Source organism: Eleutherodactylus coqui, chromosome 13, assembly GCF_035609145.1.
Source record: "Eleutherodactylus coqui strain aEleCoq1 chromosome 13, aEleCoq1.hap1, whole genome shotgun sequence".
In the NCBI taxonomy this organism is placed as follows: Eukaryota; Metazoa; Chordata; class Amphibia; order Anura; family Eleutherodactylidae; genus Eleutherodactylus; species Eleutherodactylus coqui.
The window spans coordinates 119,482,113-119,501,863 of record NC_089849.1 but is presented as its reverse complement, the minus strand read 5'-3'; the positions used below and the strand labels follow the sequence as shown (position 1 = coordinate 119,501,863).

At 46.5% G+C, this 19,751-nt stretch overlaps 1 protein-coding gene across 2 annotated transcripts in view; it reads left to right on the top strand.

The window, feature by feature from the left end:
* Positions 1-19,751, top strand: part of RPTOR (regulatory associated protein of MTOR complex 1) — a 412,277-nt gene that overhangs the window by 119,670 nt on the left and 272,856 nt on the right. For both annotated transcript variants that reach the window (XM_066587408.1, XM_066587407.1), the window contains exon 3: positions 14,218-14,300. In XM_066587408.1, the coding sequence (XP_066443505.1) occupies positions 14,218-14,300 (83 nt within the window). The remainder of the gene's footprint in view (positions 1-14,217; positions 14,301-19,751) is intronic.

The window sequence follows — 19,751 nt, the reverse complement described above, 5'->3', positions numbered from 1 at the left end:
GCTCTTAGCGACCGTTGGTCGCCGGGAGCAAGGAGATTTTAAATTTCCTGGGCTTCCCGTCTTCTGCGAATGTGTCTGGCACTTTGCTGGTGGGCGCATGTGCTGAAGCCAGAATGGTACATGGAGGATGATTGCGTCGGGGTTCAAATACAAAGGCCTCTGGAAAGATGCTTCATCTCCTCTCACTGATCGCATCGCTGAGGGGAGATGAAACTTCACCTTTTTAAAAAACTTTTACGTGATCGCTATTATCCATTGGATAACAGCGATCAGGTGATCAGGAACCGCATACTGTGTGGGCCCCTGTGAGGCCTCCAGACTCTTGGCAACTCGTTGGTCGCCGGGAGCAGGGAGATTTTGAATTTCCCAGGCAATTCTTGACTTTTGCGTATACGTCTGCCATAATACTGATGGGTGCATGCGCCAAAGTTGGGGTAAGGTCCGTGGATAAGGATCCCATCGGGTGACAAATCCAGGAACCGTAGTTATGTAATTTCATCTCCCCCCACGGATATGATCTGTAAGCAGAGATGAAACTTTAATTTTTAAACTTTTTTTTTTTTTAACACCTTTTAACTTTTTATTAATCACTGTCACATCCACAGCCCACGGGGCTTTAATCCCTGCAGGAAGCATGTTTTTACTCCCTCGGGGATTAAAGCCCACTTAGGCAGGTCGTAAAAAGACTATGGGCTGGTCACTAAGGGGTTAAAGACTGTTTTGCTGAGATGTCTGTCGTAATTTATGCAATTTATGTTTTTGGAGTATCTTGTCTCCTAAATCTGTAATGCGCCATTTATCCTCTGATGAGGGCAATGTGGTGGCTACTATATTCATGTATGTTTTATTCTAAAAAGGTGTCATTTAATAAAGAGACATAATTTAAAAAGCTGCTTTAAGCAGGGCGGTCGGTCTATCTGATCTGGGCTTTGTGAGGCCAGCGGGACACTGCGGTGTGACTCCTAGCCCCGTTCAGAGAGGCTTTTTAAAATGTATTTTCTGAAATGTCCTAATTTTTTAGACTAAAGTATAAATGACGCCTTGGTGTCCGTGGTTTAGGCAGCGTGCACCTACCGTAGTAACGGGTTCGCTTTATAAATAAAGATGATCCTGAAATGTTAGAGTACACAATTCTTAACACACGTTAGCTGACAAATCCGCAATTGGTTTTCTCTCGTGTGCATGAAGAATCATTCTTCCATAGCATGCTGCAGAATCCAGGGGCGGACGCTAAATCTGCCCGTGTGCATTAGGTTTTAAATGCTTTCAAATGGATTTACAGGGCAGCCACCTATAGGTGGCACTACAGCTTTCTTTCTTTCAAACTTTTTTCCCAGGGAGCATTCTTTTGAAAACTTCCTACCCGTTGGGTCTCCATAAGGATAATCGATACCTTACAAAACCCTCTTAATTTGTTTAAAAGACAATGATGTAAGGATTTTATATCATATGATTGATTTTTGGGGCCCATGCTCGTCTGTTTTTCGTTTTTGACCTGAAGTAATGTATAGCTGTTGTGTTTGCAGAAAGTCTAACATTTCAAGAAGTGTCAGCAGTTATTATTTCTGAATGGGTCTTTTCAGTGAATCCATGTGTATGTAGTACATAAGTGCATTTTTTACTCCTTTTAGATGGATGGCGGTGAATTTCGACAAGCAGAGAACCAGGCCTGAGGCCCTCCTGGAAAATGTTTGGACATTATGATAGGTCTCCAATAGAGATGAGCGAACGCGTTCGTCCGAGCTTGATATTCGTGCGAATATTAGGGTGTTCGGGATGTTCGTTATTCGTAACGAACACCATGCGGTGTTCTGGTTACTTTCACTTCCTTCCCTGAGACGTTAGCGCGCTTTTCTGGCCAATTGAAAGACAGGGAAGGCATTACAACTTCCCCCTGCAACGTTTAAGCCCTATACCACCCCCCTGCTGTGAGTGGCTGGCGAGATCAGGTGTTCGCCTAATATAAAAGTCGGCCCCTCCCGCGGCTCGCCTCAGATGCGGTGTGAGTTAGATGAGGGACAGTGCTGTTTATACCGGAGCTGCTGTAGGGAAAGAATTGGTAGTTAGTGTAGGCTTCAAGACCCCCCAAAGGTCCTTATTAGGGCCACTGATAGCTGTGTGTTGGCTGCTGTTAGCAGTGGCATTTTTTTTTCTTCTCAAAATCGCCTCTGCAGAGCGTTGCACCTGGCATTAGGGACAGAAGTGCTGCATAGGCAGGGAGAGTGTTAGGAGTGAGTGTAGCCTTCAAGAACCTCAACGGTCCTTTCTAGGGCCATATTTATCCGTGTGCAGTACTGTCCAGGCTGCTGTTGGCTGTGCTGCATTTTTTTTGGGCTTCTCAAAATCGCCTCTGCAGAGCATTCCACCCTCCATTGATACTGCAGGGAAAGAATTGTATAGGCAGGGCCACAACACAGTTGTTATTCATAGAATATACGCAGTGCTGCCTGTTGGTGGGAAAAAACTGAAAACAAATCTATTTGTCCAGCCTCTGTCCGTCCTTACGGGCGGTGGACACGTGTGAGCTGCGTGAAAAACATTGCTAAATCATACGCACCCAGCTACGCTTTACTGCTGGCTTCGCCATTTGCTTTCCTTAATTGGGAAAAAAAATACCTGCTCTCCAAGAGTTATAATAACTCTGCTACCCTCACGTTCTGTGACACATAAGCAGGGACACAGCACAGTTATTAAACTTCTCATGTTCATTGAATATACGCAGTGCTGCCTGTTGGTGGGAAAAAACTGAAAACAAATCTATTTGTCCAGCCTCTGTCCGTCCTTACGGGCGGTGGACACGTGTGAGCTGCGTGAAAAACATTGCTAAATCATACGCAGCCAGCTACGCTTTACTGCTGGGTTCGCCATTTGCTTTCCTTAATTGGGAAAAAAAATACCTGCTCTCCAAGAGTTATAATAACTCTGCTACCCTCACGTTCTGTGACACATAAGCAGGGACACAGCACAGTTATTAAACTTCTCAGGTTCATTGAATATACGCAGTGCTGCCTGTTGGTGGGAAAAAACTGAAAACAAATCTATTTGTCCAGCCTCTGTCCGTCCTTACGGGCGGTGGAGACGTGTGAGCTGCGTGAAAAACATTGCTAAATCATACGCACCCAGCTACGCTTTACTGCTGGGTTCGCCATTTGCTTTCCTTAATTGGGAAAAAAAATACCTGCTCTCCAAGAGTTATAATAACTCTGCTACCCTCACGTTCTGTGACACATAAGCAGGGACACAGCACAGTTATTAAACTTCTCATGTTCATTGAATATACGCAGTGCTGCCTGTTGGTGGGAAAAAACTGAAAACAAATCTATTTGTCCAGCCTGTGTCCGTCCTTACGCCTGTGGAGACGTGTGAGCTGCGTGAAAAACATTGCTAAATCATACGCACCCAGCTACGCTTTACTGCTGGGTTCGCCATTTGCTTTCCTTAATTGGGAAAAAAAATACCTGCTCTCCAAGAGTTATAATAACTCTGCTACCCTCACGTTCTGTGACACATAAGCAGGGACACAGCACAGTTATTAAACTTAGATAATTCATTCACTAGAGGCAGTGGGGCCTTTCGTTTTCAAAAAAGGGAAAAAATTATATTTGGCCTGCAGTCTTGCGCCAATTTTTTCCTGCCTGTGAAATCAAATCACTGGTAATACAGCATGCTGAGGGGTAGGGGTAGGCCTAGAGGACGTGGACGCGGCCGAGGACGCGGAGGGCCAAGTCAGGGTGTGGGCACAGGCCAAGCTCCTGATCCAGGTGTGTCGCAGCCGACTGCTGCGCGATTAGGAGAGAGGCACGTTTCTGGCGTCCCCACATTCATCGCCCAATTAATGGGTCCACGCGGGAGACGGTTATTAGAAAATGAGCAGTGTGAGCAGGTCCTGTCCTGGATGGCAGAAAGTGCTTCGAGCAACCTATCGTCTACCCGCAGTTCTGCGCCGTCCACTGCTGCCAATCCGAATCCTCTGTCTGCTGCTCCTCCTTCCTCCCAGCCTCCTCACTCCACTACAATGACACCTGCTCAGGAGCGGGAACACTCCCAGGAACTGTTCTCGGGCCCCTGCTTAGATTGGGCGGCAGCGGTTCCTCTCCCACCAGAGGAGTTTATCGTCACTGATGCCCAACCATTCGAAAGTTCCCGGGGTCCGGGGGAAGAGGCTGGGGACTTCCGCCAACTGTCTCAACAACTTTCTGTGGGTGAGGAGGACGATGACGATCAGACACAGTTGTCTTGCAGTGAGGTAGTAGTAAGGGCAGTAAGTCCCAGGGAGCAGCGCACAGAGGATTCGGAGGAAGAGCAGCAGGACGATGAGGTGACTGACCCCACCTGGTGTGCAACGCTTACTCAGGAGGACAGGTCTTCAGAGGGGGAGTCAAGGGCATCAGCAGGGCAGGTTGCAAGAGGCAGTGCAGTGGCCAGGGGTAGAGGCAGGGCCAGACCGAATAATCCACCAAGTGTTTCCCAAAGCGCCCCCTCGCGCCATGCCACCCTGCGGAGGCCGAGGTGCTCTAAGGTCTGGCAGTTTTTCACAGAGACGCCTGACGACCGACGAACAGTGGTGTGCAACCTTTGTCGCGCAAAGCTCAGCCGGGGAGCCAACACCAACAGCCTCACCACCACCACCATGCGCAGACATATGATGGCCAAGCACCCCGCAAGGTGGGACAAAGGCCGTTCACCGCCTCCGGTTTGCACCCCTGCCTCTCCCCCTGTGCCCCAACCTGCCACTGAGATGCAACCCCCCTCTCAGGACACAGGCACTACCGCCTCATGGCCTGCACCCACACCCTCATCTCCGCTGTCCTCGGCCCCATCCAGCAGTGTAGTTCAGCGCACCGTTCAGCCGTCGCTTGCGCAAGTGTTCGAGCGCAAGCGCAAGTACGCCGCCACGCACCCGCACGCTCAAACGTTAACCGTCCGCATCGCAAAATTCATCAGCCTTGAGATGCTGCCGTATAGGGTTGTGGAAACGGAGTCCTTCAAAAGTATCATGGAGGCGGCGGCCCCGCGCTACTCAGTTCCCAGTAGCCACTACTTTTCCCGATGTGCCGTCCCAGCCCTGCACGACCACGTCTCCCGCAACATTGTGCGCGCCCTCACCAACGCGGTTACTGCCACGGTCCACTTAACTACGGACACGTGGACAAGCACAGGCGGGCAGGGCCACTACATCTCCCTGACGGCACATTGGGTGAATTTAGTGGAGGCTGGGACAGAGTCAGAGCCTGGGACCGCTCACGTCCTACCCACCCCCAGAATTGCGGGCCCCAGCTCGGTGCTGGTATCTGCGGAGGTGTATGCTTCCTCCACTAAAGCACCCTCCTCCTCCTCCTCCTCCTCCTCCTCCTCCTCCTCTGTCTCACAATCAAGATGTGTTAGCAGCAGCATGTCGCCAGCAGTCGGTGTCGCGCGGTGTGGCAGCACAGCGGTGGGCAAGCGTCAGCAGGCCGTGCTGAAACTACTCAGCTTAGGCGATAAGAGGCACACGGCCCACGAACTGCTGCAGGGTCTGACACAGCAGACCGACCGCTGGCTTGCGCCGCTGAGCCTCCAACCGGGCATGGTCGTGTGTGACAACGGCCGTAACCTGGTGGCGGCTCTGCAGCTCGGCAGCCTCACGCACGTGCCATGCCTGGCCCACGTCTTTAATTTGGTGGTTCAGCGGTTTCTGAAAAGCTACCCACGCTTGTCAGACCTGCTCGTAAAGGCGCGCCGGCTCTGCGCACATTTCCGCAAGTCCCACACGGACGCTGCCACCCTGCGCACCCTGCAACATCACTTTAAGCTGCCAGTGCACCGACTGCTGTGCGACGTGCCCACACGGTGGAACTCTACGCTCCACATGTTGGCCAGGCTCTATGAACAACGTAGAGCTATAGTCGAATACCAACTCCAACATGGGCGGCGCAGTGGGAGTCAGCCTCCTCAATTCCTTTCAGAAGAGTGGGCCTGGTTGGCAGACATCTGCCATGTCCTTGGTAATTTTGAGGAGTCTACCCAGGTGGTGAGCGGCGATGCTACAATCATTAGCGTCACCATTCCTCTGCTATGCATCTTGAGAAATTCCCTGCAAACCATAAAGGCAGCTGCTTTGCGCTCGGAAACGGGGGCGGGGGAAGACAGTATGCCGCTGGATAGTCAGGGCACCCTCCTGTCTATTTCTCAGCGCGTACAGGAGGAGGAGGAGGAGCATGAGGAGGATGAGGAGGAGGGGGAAGAGACAGCTTGGCCCGCTGCTGACGGTACACCGGCTGATTGCCTGTCATCCTTTCAGCGTGTATGGCCTGAGGAGGAGGAGGAGGAGGAGGAGGAGGATCCTGATAGTGATCTTCCTAGTGAAGACAGCCATGTGTTGCGTACAGGTACCCTGGCACACATGGCTGACTTCATGTTAGGATGCCTTTCTCGTGACCCTCGCGTTGCACGCATTCTGGCCACTACGGATTACTGGGTGTACACACTGCTCGATCCACGGTATAAGGAGAACCTGCCCACTCTGATTCCCGAAGAGGAAAGGGGTTCGAGAGTGTTGCTATACTACAGGACCCTTGCGGACAAGCTGATGGTAAAATTCCCAGCCGACAGCGCTAGTGGCAGAAGGCGCAGTTCCGAGGGCCATGTTGCAGGGGATGTGCGTAGATCGAGCAGCATGTACATCCCAGGCAGTGCAACAGTCTTTAAGGGCCTGGCCAGCTTTATGGCTCCCCACCAAGACTGTGTCACCGCTCCCCAGTCACGGCTGAGTCGGCGGGAGCACTGTAAAAGGATGGTGAGGGAGTACGTAGCGGATCGCACGACCATCCTTGGTGACGCCTCTGCCCCCTACAACTACTGGGTGTCGAAGCTGGACACGTGGCCTGAACTAGCCCTGTATGCCCTTGAGGTGCTTGCTTGTCCTGCGGCTAGCGTCTTGTCGGAGAGGGTGTTTAGTGCGGCTGGGGGAATCATCACAGATAAGCGTAGCCGCTTGTCAACCGACAGTGCCGACAGGCTAACACTCATCAAGATGAACAAAGGCTGGATTTCGCCAGACTTCTGTTCTCCACCAGCGGACAGCAGCGATACGTAAGCAATACGTAGGCTGCACCCGCGGATGGAAGCTACGTTCTCTCTCACCATCCAAAACGGGGACATTTCTGCTTCATCAATCTGTGTCTAATATTCCTCCTCCCCCTCCTGCTCCACCTCCTGAAACCTCACGTAATCACGCTGAACGGGCAATTTTTCTTAGGGCCACAAGGCTCACTCAAATAATTTTTCAGAACAATTTTTATAAGTTTCAATGCGCTTAAAAGCGTTGGAACTTTAACTTGAACCAATTTTTCGTTACACTGGGCTGCCTCCAGGCCTAGTTACCACTTAAGCCACATTAACCAAAGCGATTAATGGGTTTCACCTGCCCTCTTGGCTGGCCATGGCCAATTTTTGGGATGTACATTAGTACTGTTGATACAGCAATTTTTGTGGGCCCTCGCCTACAGTGTAATCAAATTAATTTTTAGCCCACCTGCATTACAGCTGACGTTACCTCAGCTGTGTTGGGCAATGCAATGGGATATTTCTATGTACCACCGGTGGCTTCCTGGCACCCACCCAGGCAGTGGGTCCACAGGGAGTTAAACCTACATGTGTCCACTTGTAAAGAATCCCAGTCTGACTGGGGCATGCAGTGTGGGCCGAAGCCCACCTGTATTACGCACGACATTACTACCTCAGCTGTGTTGGGCAATGCAATGGGATATTTCTATGTACCGCCGGTGGCTTCCTGGCACCCACCCAGGCAGTGGGTCCACAGGGAGTTAAACCTACATGTGTCCACTTGTAAAGAATCCCAGTCTGACTGGGGCATGCAGTGTGGGCCGAAGCCCACCTGTATTACGCACGACATTACTACCTCAGCTGTGTTGGGCAATGCAATGGGATATTTCTGTGTACCGCCGGTGGGTTCCAGGGAGCCACCCATGCTGTGGGTCGACAGGGACTTCACAATAGGGAGTTGTACCTGCCTGTGTCTATGAATTAAAAAGCCCGGTCTGACTGGGGCATGCAGACACCTTGACAGAATGAATAGTGTGTGGCACATAGGTTCCCCATTGCTATGCCCACGTGTGCAGCTCCTGATGGCGGTGGCACAGGATTCTATTTCTCATTGCTTCTGTACAGCATTGTGGGCTATCGCTCCGCCACTTTTAAAGAGGGTCGCTGCCTAGCCGTGCCAACCTCTGCAGTGTATGCCTGCGGTCCCTCGTCATGGCAGACGCAATTCTAAATAGACATGAGCGTGGTGTGGCATGAGGGCAGCTGAAGGCTGCGCAGGGACACTTTGGTGTGCGCTGTGGGGGGGAGGGGGTGCGGTTGGGCAGCATGTAACTCAGGAGAAGTGTCAGTGGAGTGTCATGCAGGCAGTGATTGTGCTTTGTTGGAGGTAGTGTGGTGCTTAGCAAAGGTATGCCATGCTAATGAGCGCTTTTCAGAAGTATAAGTTGTTGGGAGGGGGGGGCACTCTTGCCGGTATTGTGGCTTAATAGTGGGACCTGTGAACTTAGGATGCAGCCCAACATGTAGCCCCTCGCCTGCCCTATCCGTTTCTGTGTCATTCCCATCACTTTCCTGAATTGCCCAGATTTTCACACATGAAAACCTTAGCGAGCATCGGCGAAATACAAAAATGTTCTGGTCGCCCATTGACTTCAATGGGGTTCGTTGTTCGAAACGAACCCTCGAGCATCACGGGAAGTTCGTTACGAATAACGAACACCCGAACATTTTGGTGTTCGCTCATCTCTAGTCTCCAATCATTTAGCTTGGAGCAGCATTTGTTGTCCTTGTGATAAAGCCGATTGTGTGATGTGAATTTTATATTTTTCTCTGAATGAGCCAACACCTAATTTGATACATTGTGTTTCTCAGCATCTTTATGTCCCTTAACCTCTTAGTGACCACCCCTTTGCCTTTTTATGTCCTAGCTAAGTGGGCTTTAACTCCCAAGGAAGTAAACATTTTTTTTTCTACGTCCGTTAAAAGTTGTTTTTCTAAAATGGCGCCTTGACATTACAGCGTAGAGCATGTATACGCGCTACTGTTCGCTAGCAATTCTGGTAGCGATACCACTACTGAGTCAGAAGAAGAGTTATTTTCTGACAGCGACTACTCTACCGCTAGCCCTATGGAGGTTGAGGAACGGGTTGGGGCTGCAGGGCCGAGTAATGCGGTGCCTGCCAAAATGTGGAGGTCTGCTAATTTATTTTCACCCCGCATCCCCCCCCCCAATTTACTGAGACTCCAGGCGTTAATACGGATGTCGCTAAATTTGCCCCCTTTGACTTTTTAAAATTTTATTTATTGATGGCATCCTAGAGCTATTTGTTCAGCAAACAAATATTTGCGCTGGGCAAAATATTACAGAGCACGCCAGCTCTGTATATGCTAGGGCGTGGACCGCCATAAGTGTCTTAGAGCTAAAAAAATTTCTTGGGAATTGTCCTATTAATGGAAATCGTTAAAAAAAGTCCTCGATACAGTCCTATAGGTCCATAAGTGCTGTTCACGCGACCCCCCCCCCATGTTTGCATCAGTAATGCACCGATGCAGATTTAAAAACATGCGTTGTTTTCATTTTGCTGATAATGTCCAAATTCCCCGCAGAAATAGCCCAGAGTATGATAGATTATGTAAATCGAGGCCCCTAATTACCCTATTAAAAGATTTTTTCAAAAATATTTACACCCCTGAAAAAAAAAATCTGTCCATGGACAAGTCACTTTAGAGTTTTAAGTGCCGTCTATCATTCTGCCAGTTCATACCATCTAAGGTCGCTGGGTATGGCGTTAACCTATACAAAGTTTGCGAGAGTGCGACAGGGTATACATGCGATTATTCATTATTAATTTTATGAGGGCAGGGATCGCCAACGAAATCCCCCTAACTGTCCTGAAAATATGGGCACTAATGGAAAAATCATATGGGAGCTCATGGGCCCATTTTTACATAAAGGGTACCACGTTTATACCAATAACTATTACACCAGTTTCCCACTTTATAAAGCCTTATATTACGCAGATACAGGGGCCTGCGGAACAGAACGTGAAAACTGTTGGATTCCCACAACCCCTCGTATCCAGGCGCGTAGAAAGGGGGGGCGTCTTGCGCGCTGGCAAATGACCCCCTGCTTGCTGTAAAATGGCCTGACAGGAAAGAAGTACAATAAATTTATGGGGGACGTAGTTCTGTCGGACCAGGTGCTTCAGCCATATTTCGTGAAGCCCAAAACCAGGGCATGGTATAAAAAGGTAGCGATCTATCTGATACAGATCACTACATATACTGCGTATGCAATTTTATAAAACATTCCGCGGAACGCTGAGCTTCCTGCAGTTGCAGTTTATTGAGCATCTTTTATTTGAGACCACTGCACTCCAGGAATCATTACAGTCCGAGGAGGTGCGAAGATTCACTTTCTGCACCCCATCCCTAGATCTTCCTTGTGCTATTGGGGGAATAAAAGGATGCAGGGTATCTATAATCAGAGAGATGGTGACGGAAAACTTAGCTAACTTAAATGAATTCAAGTCTCAAGGTCCAGATGAATTATATCCTCGAATACTAAAGGAAGTAGCAGAGGTAATTGCTGAACCACTTGCCATAATCTCTGAAAATTCCTCGAACAGGAGAGGTCCGAGAGTATTGGAAAAGGGCAAATGTTGTCCCTATCTTCAAGAAAGGGAAGGTGGATCCAGGAAACTACAGGCCTGTGAGCCTGACTTCTATACCGGGAAAGATCTTTGGACAAATTATTAAAGTACTTGCATAAAACTGGAGTAATTGACCAGAGCCAGCATGGGTTTGTAACCAATAAGTCATGCCAGACTAATATAATTTCCTCCTATGACAGAATCACTGACTGGGTTGATCAGGGAATTGCGGTGGATATAGTATATCTTAACCTTAGTAAAGCATTTGACAAAGTATCTCATAGCATACTTTATTGAAAAAATGATCACATATAGGATTCACAAGGCAACTGTTGGGTAGATTCACGACTGGCTGAGGGATCGTACTCAGAGTGGTCATAAATGGCTGCACATCCAAGTGGAAGAATGTATTAAGTGGGGTACCACAAGGCTCTCTCCTAGGCCCAGTGTTGTTCAATATTTTTATAAATTATGTGGTGGAGGGAACTGATGGGAAACTGATAAAATTTGCAGACGACACAAAGCTAGGAGCGATAGCGAACGCTAGGGAAGAGAGCGAGAGTATCCAAAAAGATTTTAAAAAGCTTGAACAGTGGGCAGCGACTAACGGAATGGTATTTAACAAGGAGAACTGCAAAGTCCTACATCTGGGCAAGAAAAGTGAAGAAAGCACATACAAAATGGGAGAAATTGGACTAAGCAGCAGCACATGTGAAAAAGACTTGGGTATACTAATAGATCATAGACTGAACATGAGTCAACAATGTGATGCAGCAGCCAAAAAGGTCAAACACAATTCTGAGATCTATTAAGAGAAGCATAGAGTCTAGATCATGTGAGGTAATTATCCCTTCCTACTCTTCCTTAGTCAGATCTCTTCTGGAATACTGTGTCCAGTTCTGGGCACCCCACTTTTAAAAAAGACATTGACAAACTGGAGTATGTTCAGAGAAGAGTTACCAAGATGGTGAGCGGTCTGCAAACCATGTCATATGAAGAATGGTTAAAGGATCTAGGAATGTTTAGCTTGCAAAAAAGAAGGCTGAGAGGAGACTTAATAGCGGTCTACAAATATCTGAAGGGCTGTCACCGTACAGAGGGATCAGCCCTATTTCCATCTGTACAAGGAAAGGCTAGAAGCAATGGGATGAAACTGAAAGGGAGGAGACACAAATTAGATATTAGAAAAAACTTTCTGACCAGTGAGGGGGATCAACGAGTGGAACAGGTTACCACACGAGGTGGTGAGTTCTCCTTCAATGGAAGTGTTCAAACAAAGGCGGAACAATTATTCTGGGTTTAGAGGTGCTGTTGGGCGGTCCTATCAGTGATTTGACAATTGTATGTGTAGGACTGCACATAGATACATAGCTGTCAATCACTGATAGCTCAGCCCACTGGACCTTTAAGCCCAGAATGAGATATAAATGAATAAAATACAAATTATACTGAAGCTTTACATATCAAGCTCCTCCTGCTCTATAATATGATTCCTGCAGAATGGACTGCATGTTCAGTAACACAGGTTGTCTTTAATTGGCCTAAAGGCCCTTTTACTTGGGACGACTGTCAGATGCAGACAAGTTGCTTCAGCGATAATCGTTCCTGTGCTATTATATAGGAATGAGCATCGCTAGTGAATGGAGGCGCAGTGGGTCGGTTATTGTTCTGACCCACCCGCCTCCATTCACAGTTAACAGGCAGTCATTCATAAGGGAATGACTGCCTGTTGACACGGACCGATCTGTCGTTCATGCAGAAACTGAATGACGAATGAGAGGCGAACAAAATCTCGTTAGTCGTTCAGTCGGGGCATGCATCCATCCACACTGTACGATCGTTCAGATTCTCCCTGGATGCAAGAATCGGAATGATTTATCGGCCCGTGCAAAAGGGCCCTAATTTTGCTTTCAGCACTTCCAGTACAACCATTTTACTTTGACATTTCCATCATACCTTCAGCCAGCTCTTGTTCTGTTACACATCGTTCTATAGGAATATTCAGATCTACTCTTACTGATACTCTGATGATTAGACAATACTTTTTGTGACTCTGGCTGACTTTTTGTAGAACAGTAGGCTAGACTTCTACCCGTTGCTCCCCGGCATTCCTAGCATCTTCTACAAAACTAGGAGGATCGTCCAGCCTGATTAGTTCCGTAAATGCGGTTGAAACGTCGCTTGTCTCGCTTTTCCTGCAGTGGAATTTTGCAAATAAAAATGTCACTCTGATTTACAAGAAAGCTCTCTGAAGAATTCCTGCTTGTTCTGCTCTTTTCGGAATTTTTGTATTCTACGTCTAGGGATTCAGAGCATGCTCTTGGACGGCTTACACATACTATTGCGTATGAGGTTGTGCTGCTGGTTTACTACATTTTTGCATTATCCAGCCTGATTAGTTGTCTGCAGAGAAAAGTAATTGATGGCATATAGGGTTATGGTCACCTGTGTAGGTTGTACAAACAATGCAAAACCCTATAGAAGCTGACAAGTTTAAATGGAGTCCAGAAGGAGCTCTAGCTTAGGCCGCCTGCAGACGGGCGGGTCGGATCCGGCGACCCGACCCCAGCGCCTGCAGGGGCGAGCACGTACTCACCCGCGCTTGGCGGCCCCGGCTCTTTCATGTACCGGCTGCTGGCGTATGCGCAGACCGGAGCCGGCGGCCGGGTGAGTGACGTTTCTGTGCGAGGCTCTGCGAGCCCCCCACAGAAATAGGACATGCCACGGTTTGTTTGCCGTGCGTATTGTAATGCACTCCTATGCAGGCTTTCAGTGGTGGAAATCCCGTGGAAAATCCCGCCGTGGGATTTCCGCCCGTGTGCAGGCGGCCTAAGTCAGCAGAACAGCAGACATGCGCTGTCTAGTATAAAATGGCTATATAAACAGTTAAAAGGTAAAATACAGCTCACCAAAAATCTTGATCCACAGCGTTATTCCAAAGAGCCAACCTCCAGTAAGGGGAGAGCACAGACAACACCAAGATGGTTTCTCAGGAATGCAATGTGGAAAAACTATGTATATAACTCCAGCACTTCTCATTAAAAAAAAAACAATATTTGTTAGAATTTATCGATAGAAAGGTAAAAACGCTCACATGTGCGAACAGCGACCATAGCTATGCTGAGCTGTAGATTTTTTTTCCATAAAGTGGCTGGGGAATAGGCACCCTGGCTGTATCCAAGAGATAGATCCAGAAGACCTCCAGTATCTCTTATCAAAGTTGGTAACATTTTATGGCTTTAAAAGTACACAAATGTACATGTTTTGTCATGATTCAGCCCTAAAACGTAGTGTAGTCTTACATGAAAATTGCCCACTATACATATATTTAAAGCGGCTTTGATGGACTGGATACTTTGGTTATTATCCATAGCAGAAACTCTATTCTCCCATTACAATTCTGCCCATCCATTAGAGCCCTTTTCCTCAGCCTTACTTCTTATGCATAGGATGTCTTTTGCTCTTATCCTTGGAGTGTTGATGAATGAGAATCCTAATTTATTCTTATTTATATCTTCAGATCCCCTGGCAATGGGTCCTCAGAAAGCTTTGGAAACCATTGGAGCCAACCTGCAGAAGCAATATGAAAATTGGCAACCAAGGGTAAGTTTAATGTAGCTGCAAATACTCTTGTCTGCCATGCAGGAATGAAGTGAAGATACTTCTGACTTCAGATTCATTCGTTTGGCTGGAAATTTCCAAAGTTTTATTTCCGATCTTCAATTTAACGGTCTCTTGTACACAAAAATCATGGTTACTAATGGCATGTAACATGGCGCTCACCTTGTCATCAAGACGTTTTGATTTCTCAGCTCCAATCAATTCTTGAATTATTCTTTTTGTTTGTGGCACCTATTTATTTGAGTGCGTTGGAAGGTATTCGCTTGCATCAGACTTCGGCAGCTGTAGGGCCAATTTATGAATACTAATAAAGCTCAATATGTTGATGGGAGGTGAGAAGAAAGCAAAGTGACAGGAGAGCAAATTTACAAAGACCAGGACAGAAGAATAATTCGGAGAAGTTGTCCATGGTACTATAAATGATCTCTTAGAATTACTATCTCTGTATGACATTATAGAAAATAATGTAGAAATTATTTTTACCTACAACCCCAATTCCCAAAAAATGCAGTAATTTTGAAATCTCTTATAACCATGTATTCCCAATAGAACACATCAGAAGGTCAAAGTGAGACATTTTTCAATTTTATTTAAAAAATAGACTCATTTAGAAATTGATGGTAACAACACATCTCAAAGAAGGTGGGACAGGGCAATGTTCACTGTTATGTAGCATCCTTTCTTCTTTTTATAAGTCTGTAAATATCTGGGAAGTGAGCAGACAAATTGCTGGAGTTTTGGAGGGTTGTACCATTCTGGTCTGATGTAGGATTCTAGCTGCTCAGCACTCATAGGTCATTTTTGTCAGATTTTTTTTTCATCATGTCCCAAATGTTTTCTATTGGTGGAAGGTCTGGACTGCAGGCGGCCGGTTCACCCCGGCCTCCGCTTCTGTGAGGCCATGCTGTTGTGATGGACGCAGTATACGGTTTAGCATGGTCTTGCTAAAATATACAAGTCCTACCCTGAAAAAGACGTCGTCTGTATAGGAGCATATGTTCTACAACCTCTATATACAGCTCAGCATTGATAGTGCCTTACACGATGCATAAGCTGCCCTTGCCATAGGCACTAATGCAACCTCATGACCATCAGACGTTCAGGCTTTTGAACTGTGTGCTGATAACAAACTGGATGGTCCTTCTCTTCTTGACTCTGCAGGACATGTCAGTGGTTTACAAAAATCATTTCAAATTTTGACACCTGTGACAGAACGGTTTTCCATTTTGCCTTCGTCTATTGTATATGAGCTTTGGCCTTGAAGACGCTGGCATTTCTGGATTGTGTTGATTTATACCTGCTTTGTAGGATAAAGCTTTAACTTACATTCGTGGATTCCATGGTGAACTGTGTTCACAGATAATGATTTCTGGAAGTTATTCCCGAGCCCGTGCAGTAATTTGCATTACAGAATCATACCTGTTTTTAATGCAGTGCCGCCTGAGGGCCCGTTGATGATGCGTATCAAATATTGACTGTCATCCTTGTTTCTTGTGCACCTGAATTTCTTTAGTTTCTTTGAATCTTTTGATGTGTATTGTAGACAGTGGAATATTCAAAATCTTCGCAATTTTTATAAAAATTTTTCACAACTTTCCGGCAATTTTTTACAGATTGGTGAACCTCTGACCATGTTTGCTTCTAATAAACTCTCTAACATGCTCTTTTTATACATAGCCATGGGACCTTAATAAAGTGTGTACAGACTACCATTGGATAGTGCAATAGGCCACACCCATATCTTAACACTCTTCATATTCCTCTCACATGTGCTTGAGAAAGGAGCATCCTGTTGCTCAGAAACGCCTTACACTGTACTTCCCCATTTTTAAACTTGTTCGTATTTGTTTTTTACCCTCTAAGCACAGAATCTTTAAGGACGAGCAGAGAGATACTCGTCTAAAGCACATTACTCGGACGAGCAGTGCTTTAGCGAGAGTATACTCGCTCATCCTTACTCTTCACTAAATAGAACACTATCGCTTTCATAAAATCAAATCGTACATTAAAGCAATGATATAGTACATATGATAAACAAATCCAGATCAGAATCTGGAATTATCCATAAAATGCTGGTTGATCTAAATTTCGCTAGTCAATAAAATTACAAAAAATGCAAAACACGCATACATACCCACAAAAATGATAATGAGTGACTCGAGAGGATGGTGTCCTCCCCGATGCATATTTTGAGCCTATCTTTATTGGGGTGGTGCCATAGTTAATTGCAACACTTTTATATGGAACAGAGTCCATCACAGCCTTTTGTGTCCACATGTAAAGAATTAAAAACTGGTAACTCACCACCCCTCTTTGTGGCAGCATGTATAGGAGTGTAATCATTCATAGTGAAACAAGGGCTTTGATTAGCTCTGTTCCATTTAAAAGTTTTGCAATGCACTATGGCGCCACTCCTTGATGAAGATACAGTTGAAAAGTACGTCAGGGAGTCAGTTAAGGCCCTTTACACACGATTATCGCTCAAAATGCGCTCAAAAGCCATCTTTTAAGCAAAAAAAGTTGTGTATAAATGTGTGCCCATCATCCACTTACCGTGCACTTTTCGTCCATCGCTGACTTCAGGTCAGCATGAAATCCTCATTCCTGATGAGAGGGACTGCACACTGAGTTCTCCGCGGGCAGCGCTGATAACATTCTTTAACAGCTGTTAACAGCTGCTGCACCGCAAGAGAATAGCAATATATTTAGAGAACAGATCACCCGCTGTTCTCCAAATACATGCAAATGAAGTACTAAAGGGCTGATTAGCCCATTAGTACGTACCTATGCAAAATGATTACTCAGAGCTGTCAGTTTCTGATGAATTTTGAGCCATCATCTGTGTGTGTAAATGCACCTTTATTCCACTTCAAAAATACCTTGGTTTTGTATTATTTGCATGGTATCGGCACTAGCGCAATTTATATGAACCAGCACATCAGGGATAATTTGATTTGAATGTGTTTAATGTTTATTACATTGTCATAGATGTACAGTGTAAGGCAGAAGCCTCGACACACCTAAGTGGTGTAATAATGAGAAAATTGACTTCCAACGTGTGAAAGTATTTAATTTGGAGGGAGGCAGCATTTTTTGGGTGAAGGAGAGGTTTTCGGGGGCATTTTGAAATCTGCTATATAGAATTCAGCTCAGGTTTTTCAGATTGAAAGGAGGGGGTCATGTATATCCGTCCTTACTAGAATTGACTCAGACAGTAACTGGGAGCATCAGTTTTGCCCTATCTTCTTCACTAGAGTAAAGGCTCATTTAGATGCAACTATTATTGCTCACAATTCGCTAAAAGTGCCGAACGTGAGCGATAATCATTACGTGTAAACGCGCGCCCAACGTGCACTTTTCCTTAGTAATTTGTTTGTTGTCTGTCTGTCTGCTTAAAATCCACCGTTTGGCAGTTCGATTTTTCGTTTGGTTTAAATGAAATTTGTTCAGTCGTTTAGCGTTTTTTCCAAACCTAATTTTTTTTCCACCTTTACTGATTGCACACACCTTTCAAACAAAGTATCGTTCATTTATCGTTAAATTATCATTAAATATAAACGCTACACAAAGATAAAAGAACGACTAAAATTCCCGGCCGCCTCGTCTATTTTCCAAGGGTAAACGTTAAGCGGTCATCTTTAAAAGCAAAACCATCGCTCACTTTTGATCACTTAAAGGGGTTGTCCCGCGCCGAAACGGGTTTTTTTTTTTTGTTTTTTAACCAAACCCCCCCCCCGTTCGGCGCGAGACAACCCCGATGCAGGGGTTAAAAAAACAAACCGGGTAGTACCTACCCGAATCCCGGCGGTCCGGCGTCTTCATACTCACCTGCTGAAGATGGCCGCCGGGATCCTCTCTCTCTGTGGACCACAGGGCTTCTGTGCAGTCCATTGCCGATTCCAGCCTCCTGATTGGCTGGAATAGGCACGTGACGGGGCGGAGCTACACGGAGCCGGCATTCTGCACGAGCGGCCCCATTGAAGACAGCAGAAGACCCGGACTGCGCAAGCGCGTCTAATTTGGCCATTAGACGGCGAAAATTAGACGGCAACCATGGAGATGAGGACGCCAGCAACGGAGCAGGTAAGTATAAAACTTTTGATAACTTCTGTATGGCTCATAATTAATGCACAATGTACATTACAAAGTGCATTATTATGGCCATACAGAAGTGTATAGACCCACTTGCTGCCGCGGGACAACCCCTTTAAGCGAATTTTGAGCAATAATCGTTGCGTCTCAATGGACCTAAAGTGTTGAGCGCAAAGTTTCATAAAGCGCTTCACATGATGTGTTCGATGTGTCCACCATTCTGTGCAGTCGACATGGTTAACCGTTTTATCCCGTGTTTGTGAACACACTGTATTATTTCTTCACAGCACTGTGGGGTTTGCTGTTACGGGTGAACCATAATGCGTAGTATTTCCGCACACACAAGGGACTTTAAATGGCCTCAATGATAAAAGTCCAAAGGTGTTAAGACAGTAATTTTGGCAGCCATTCTATAGGACCTCTGTTTATATCTTTGGGGCCATTTAAAGTCCTTTGTGTAGGCGGAAAAAAATAAAACATGTAAGAAATGGCAGGTGATATGTATGAAATTGATTTTCTATTTTGTACATTTTAGGATTTTCTTTAATTTGACATTACTTTTAGGCCTCATGTCCACTTACAAATTATTGTTTAAAATCCGCAGCGTTTTTCCTGCACGCGGATCCGCGCCCCTTGGGAATGCATTAGACACCCGCAGGTAGTTAAATACCTGCGGATGTCATTTTTCCCTGCAGACGCGGATCCGCGTGCAGGAAAAAAATCCGGACCATGCTCCATTTGGTGTGGGTCTCCCACGCGGACGGCTCCCGCAGGCTTCTATTGAAGCCTATGGAAGCCGTCCGGATCCACGGGAGACCTAAAATCAGAATATACTCACCTGCTGCGGGGCGTGCGTCTCTTCCCTTCTTCCCGGCTGGATCTTCTTTCTTCGGCCCGGCGAATGTGACGGCGCATACGCGCGGCACGCAGCTGGCGTGCCAAGCACATCCGCCAGGCCGAAGAAAGAAGATCCGACCGGGAAGTAGTGAAAACACGCACGGTCCGCAGCAGGTGAGTATATTCTATTTTCAGCCCTCATGTCCGCGGGGCAGGAGGGACCCACTGTGGATTCTCCCTGGAGAATCGGTAGCGGGCCTGATTTTCCCCGTGGACCTGGGGCCTTAGTCTTACTAACTCTTGATAGTGGAGGACTTAATACTTTTATCAGTTTAAAGGAAATGGTTTACCCTCTGTGCAGGGGTGGTACATGGCACAGGTAAGAGAACCCGAGAGACATTCAAGTGTTGCATTAGACATAATGTAACAAATTTACCCGGAGTGTTCCTTTTCAAGGTGAAGAATCACATTTACGCTTATTGTGAAAAAAAAAAAAAAAAATCA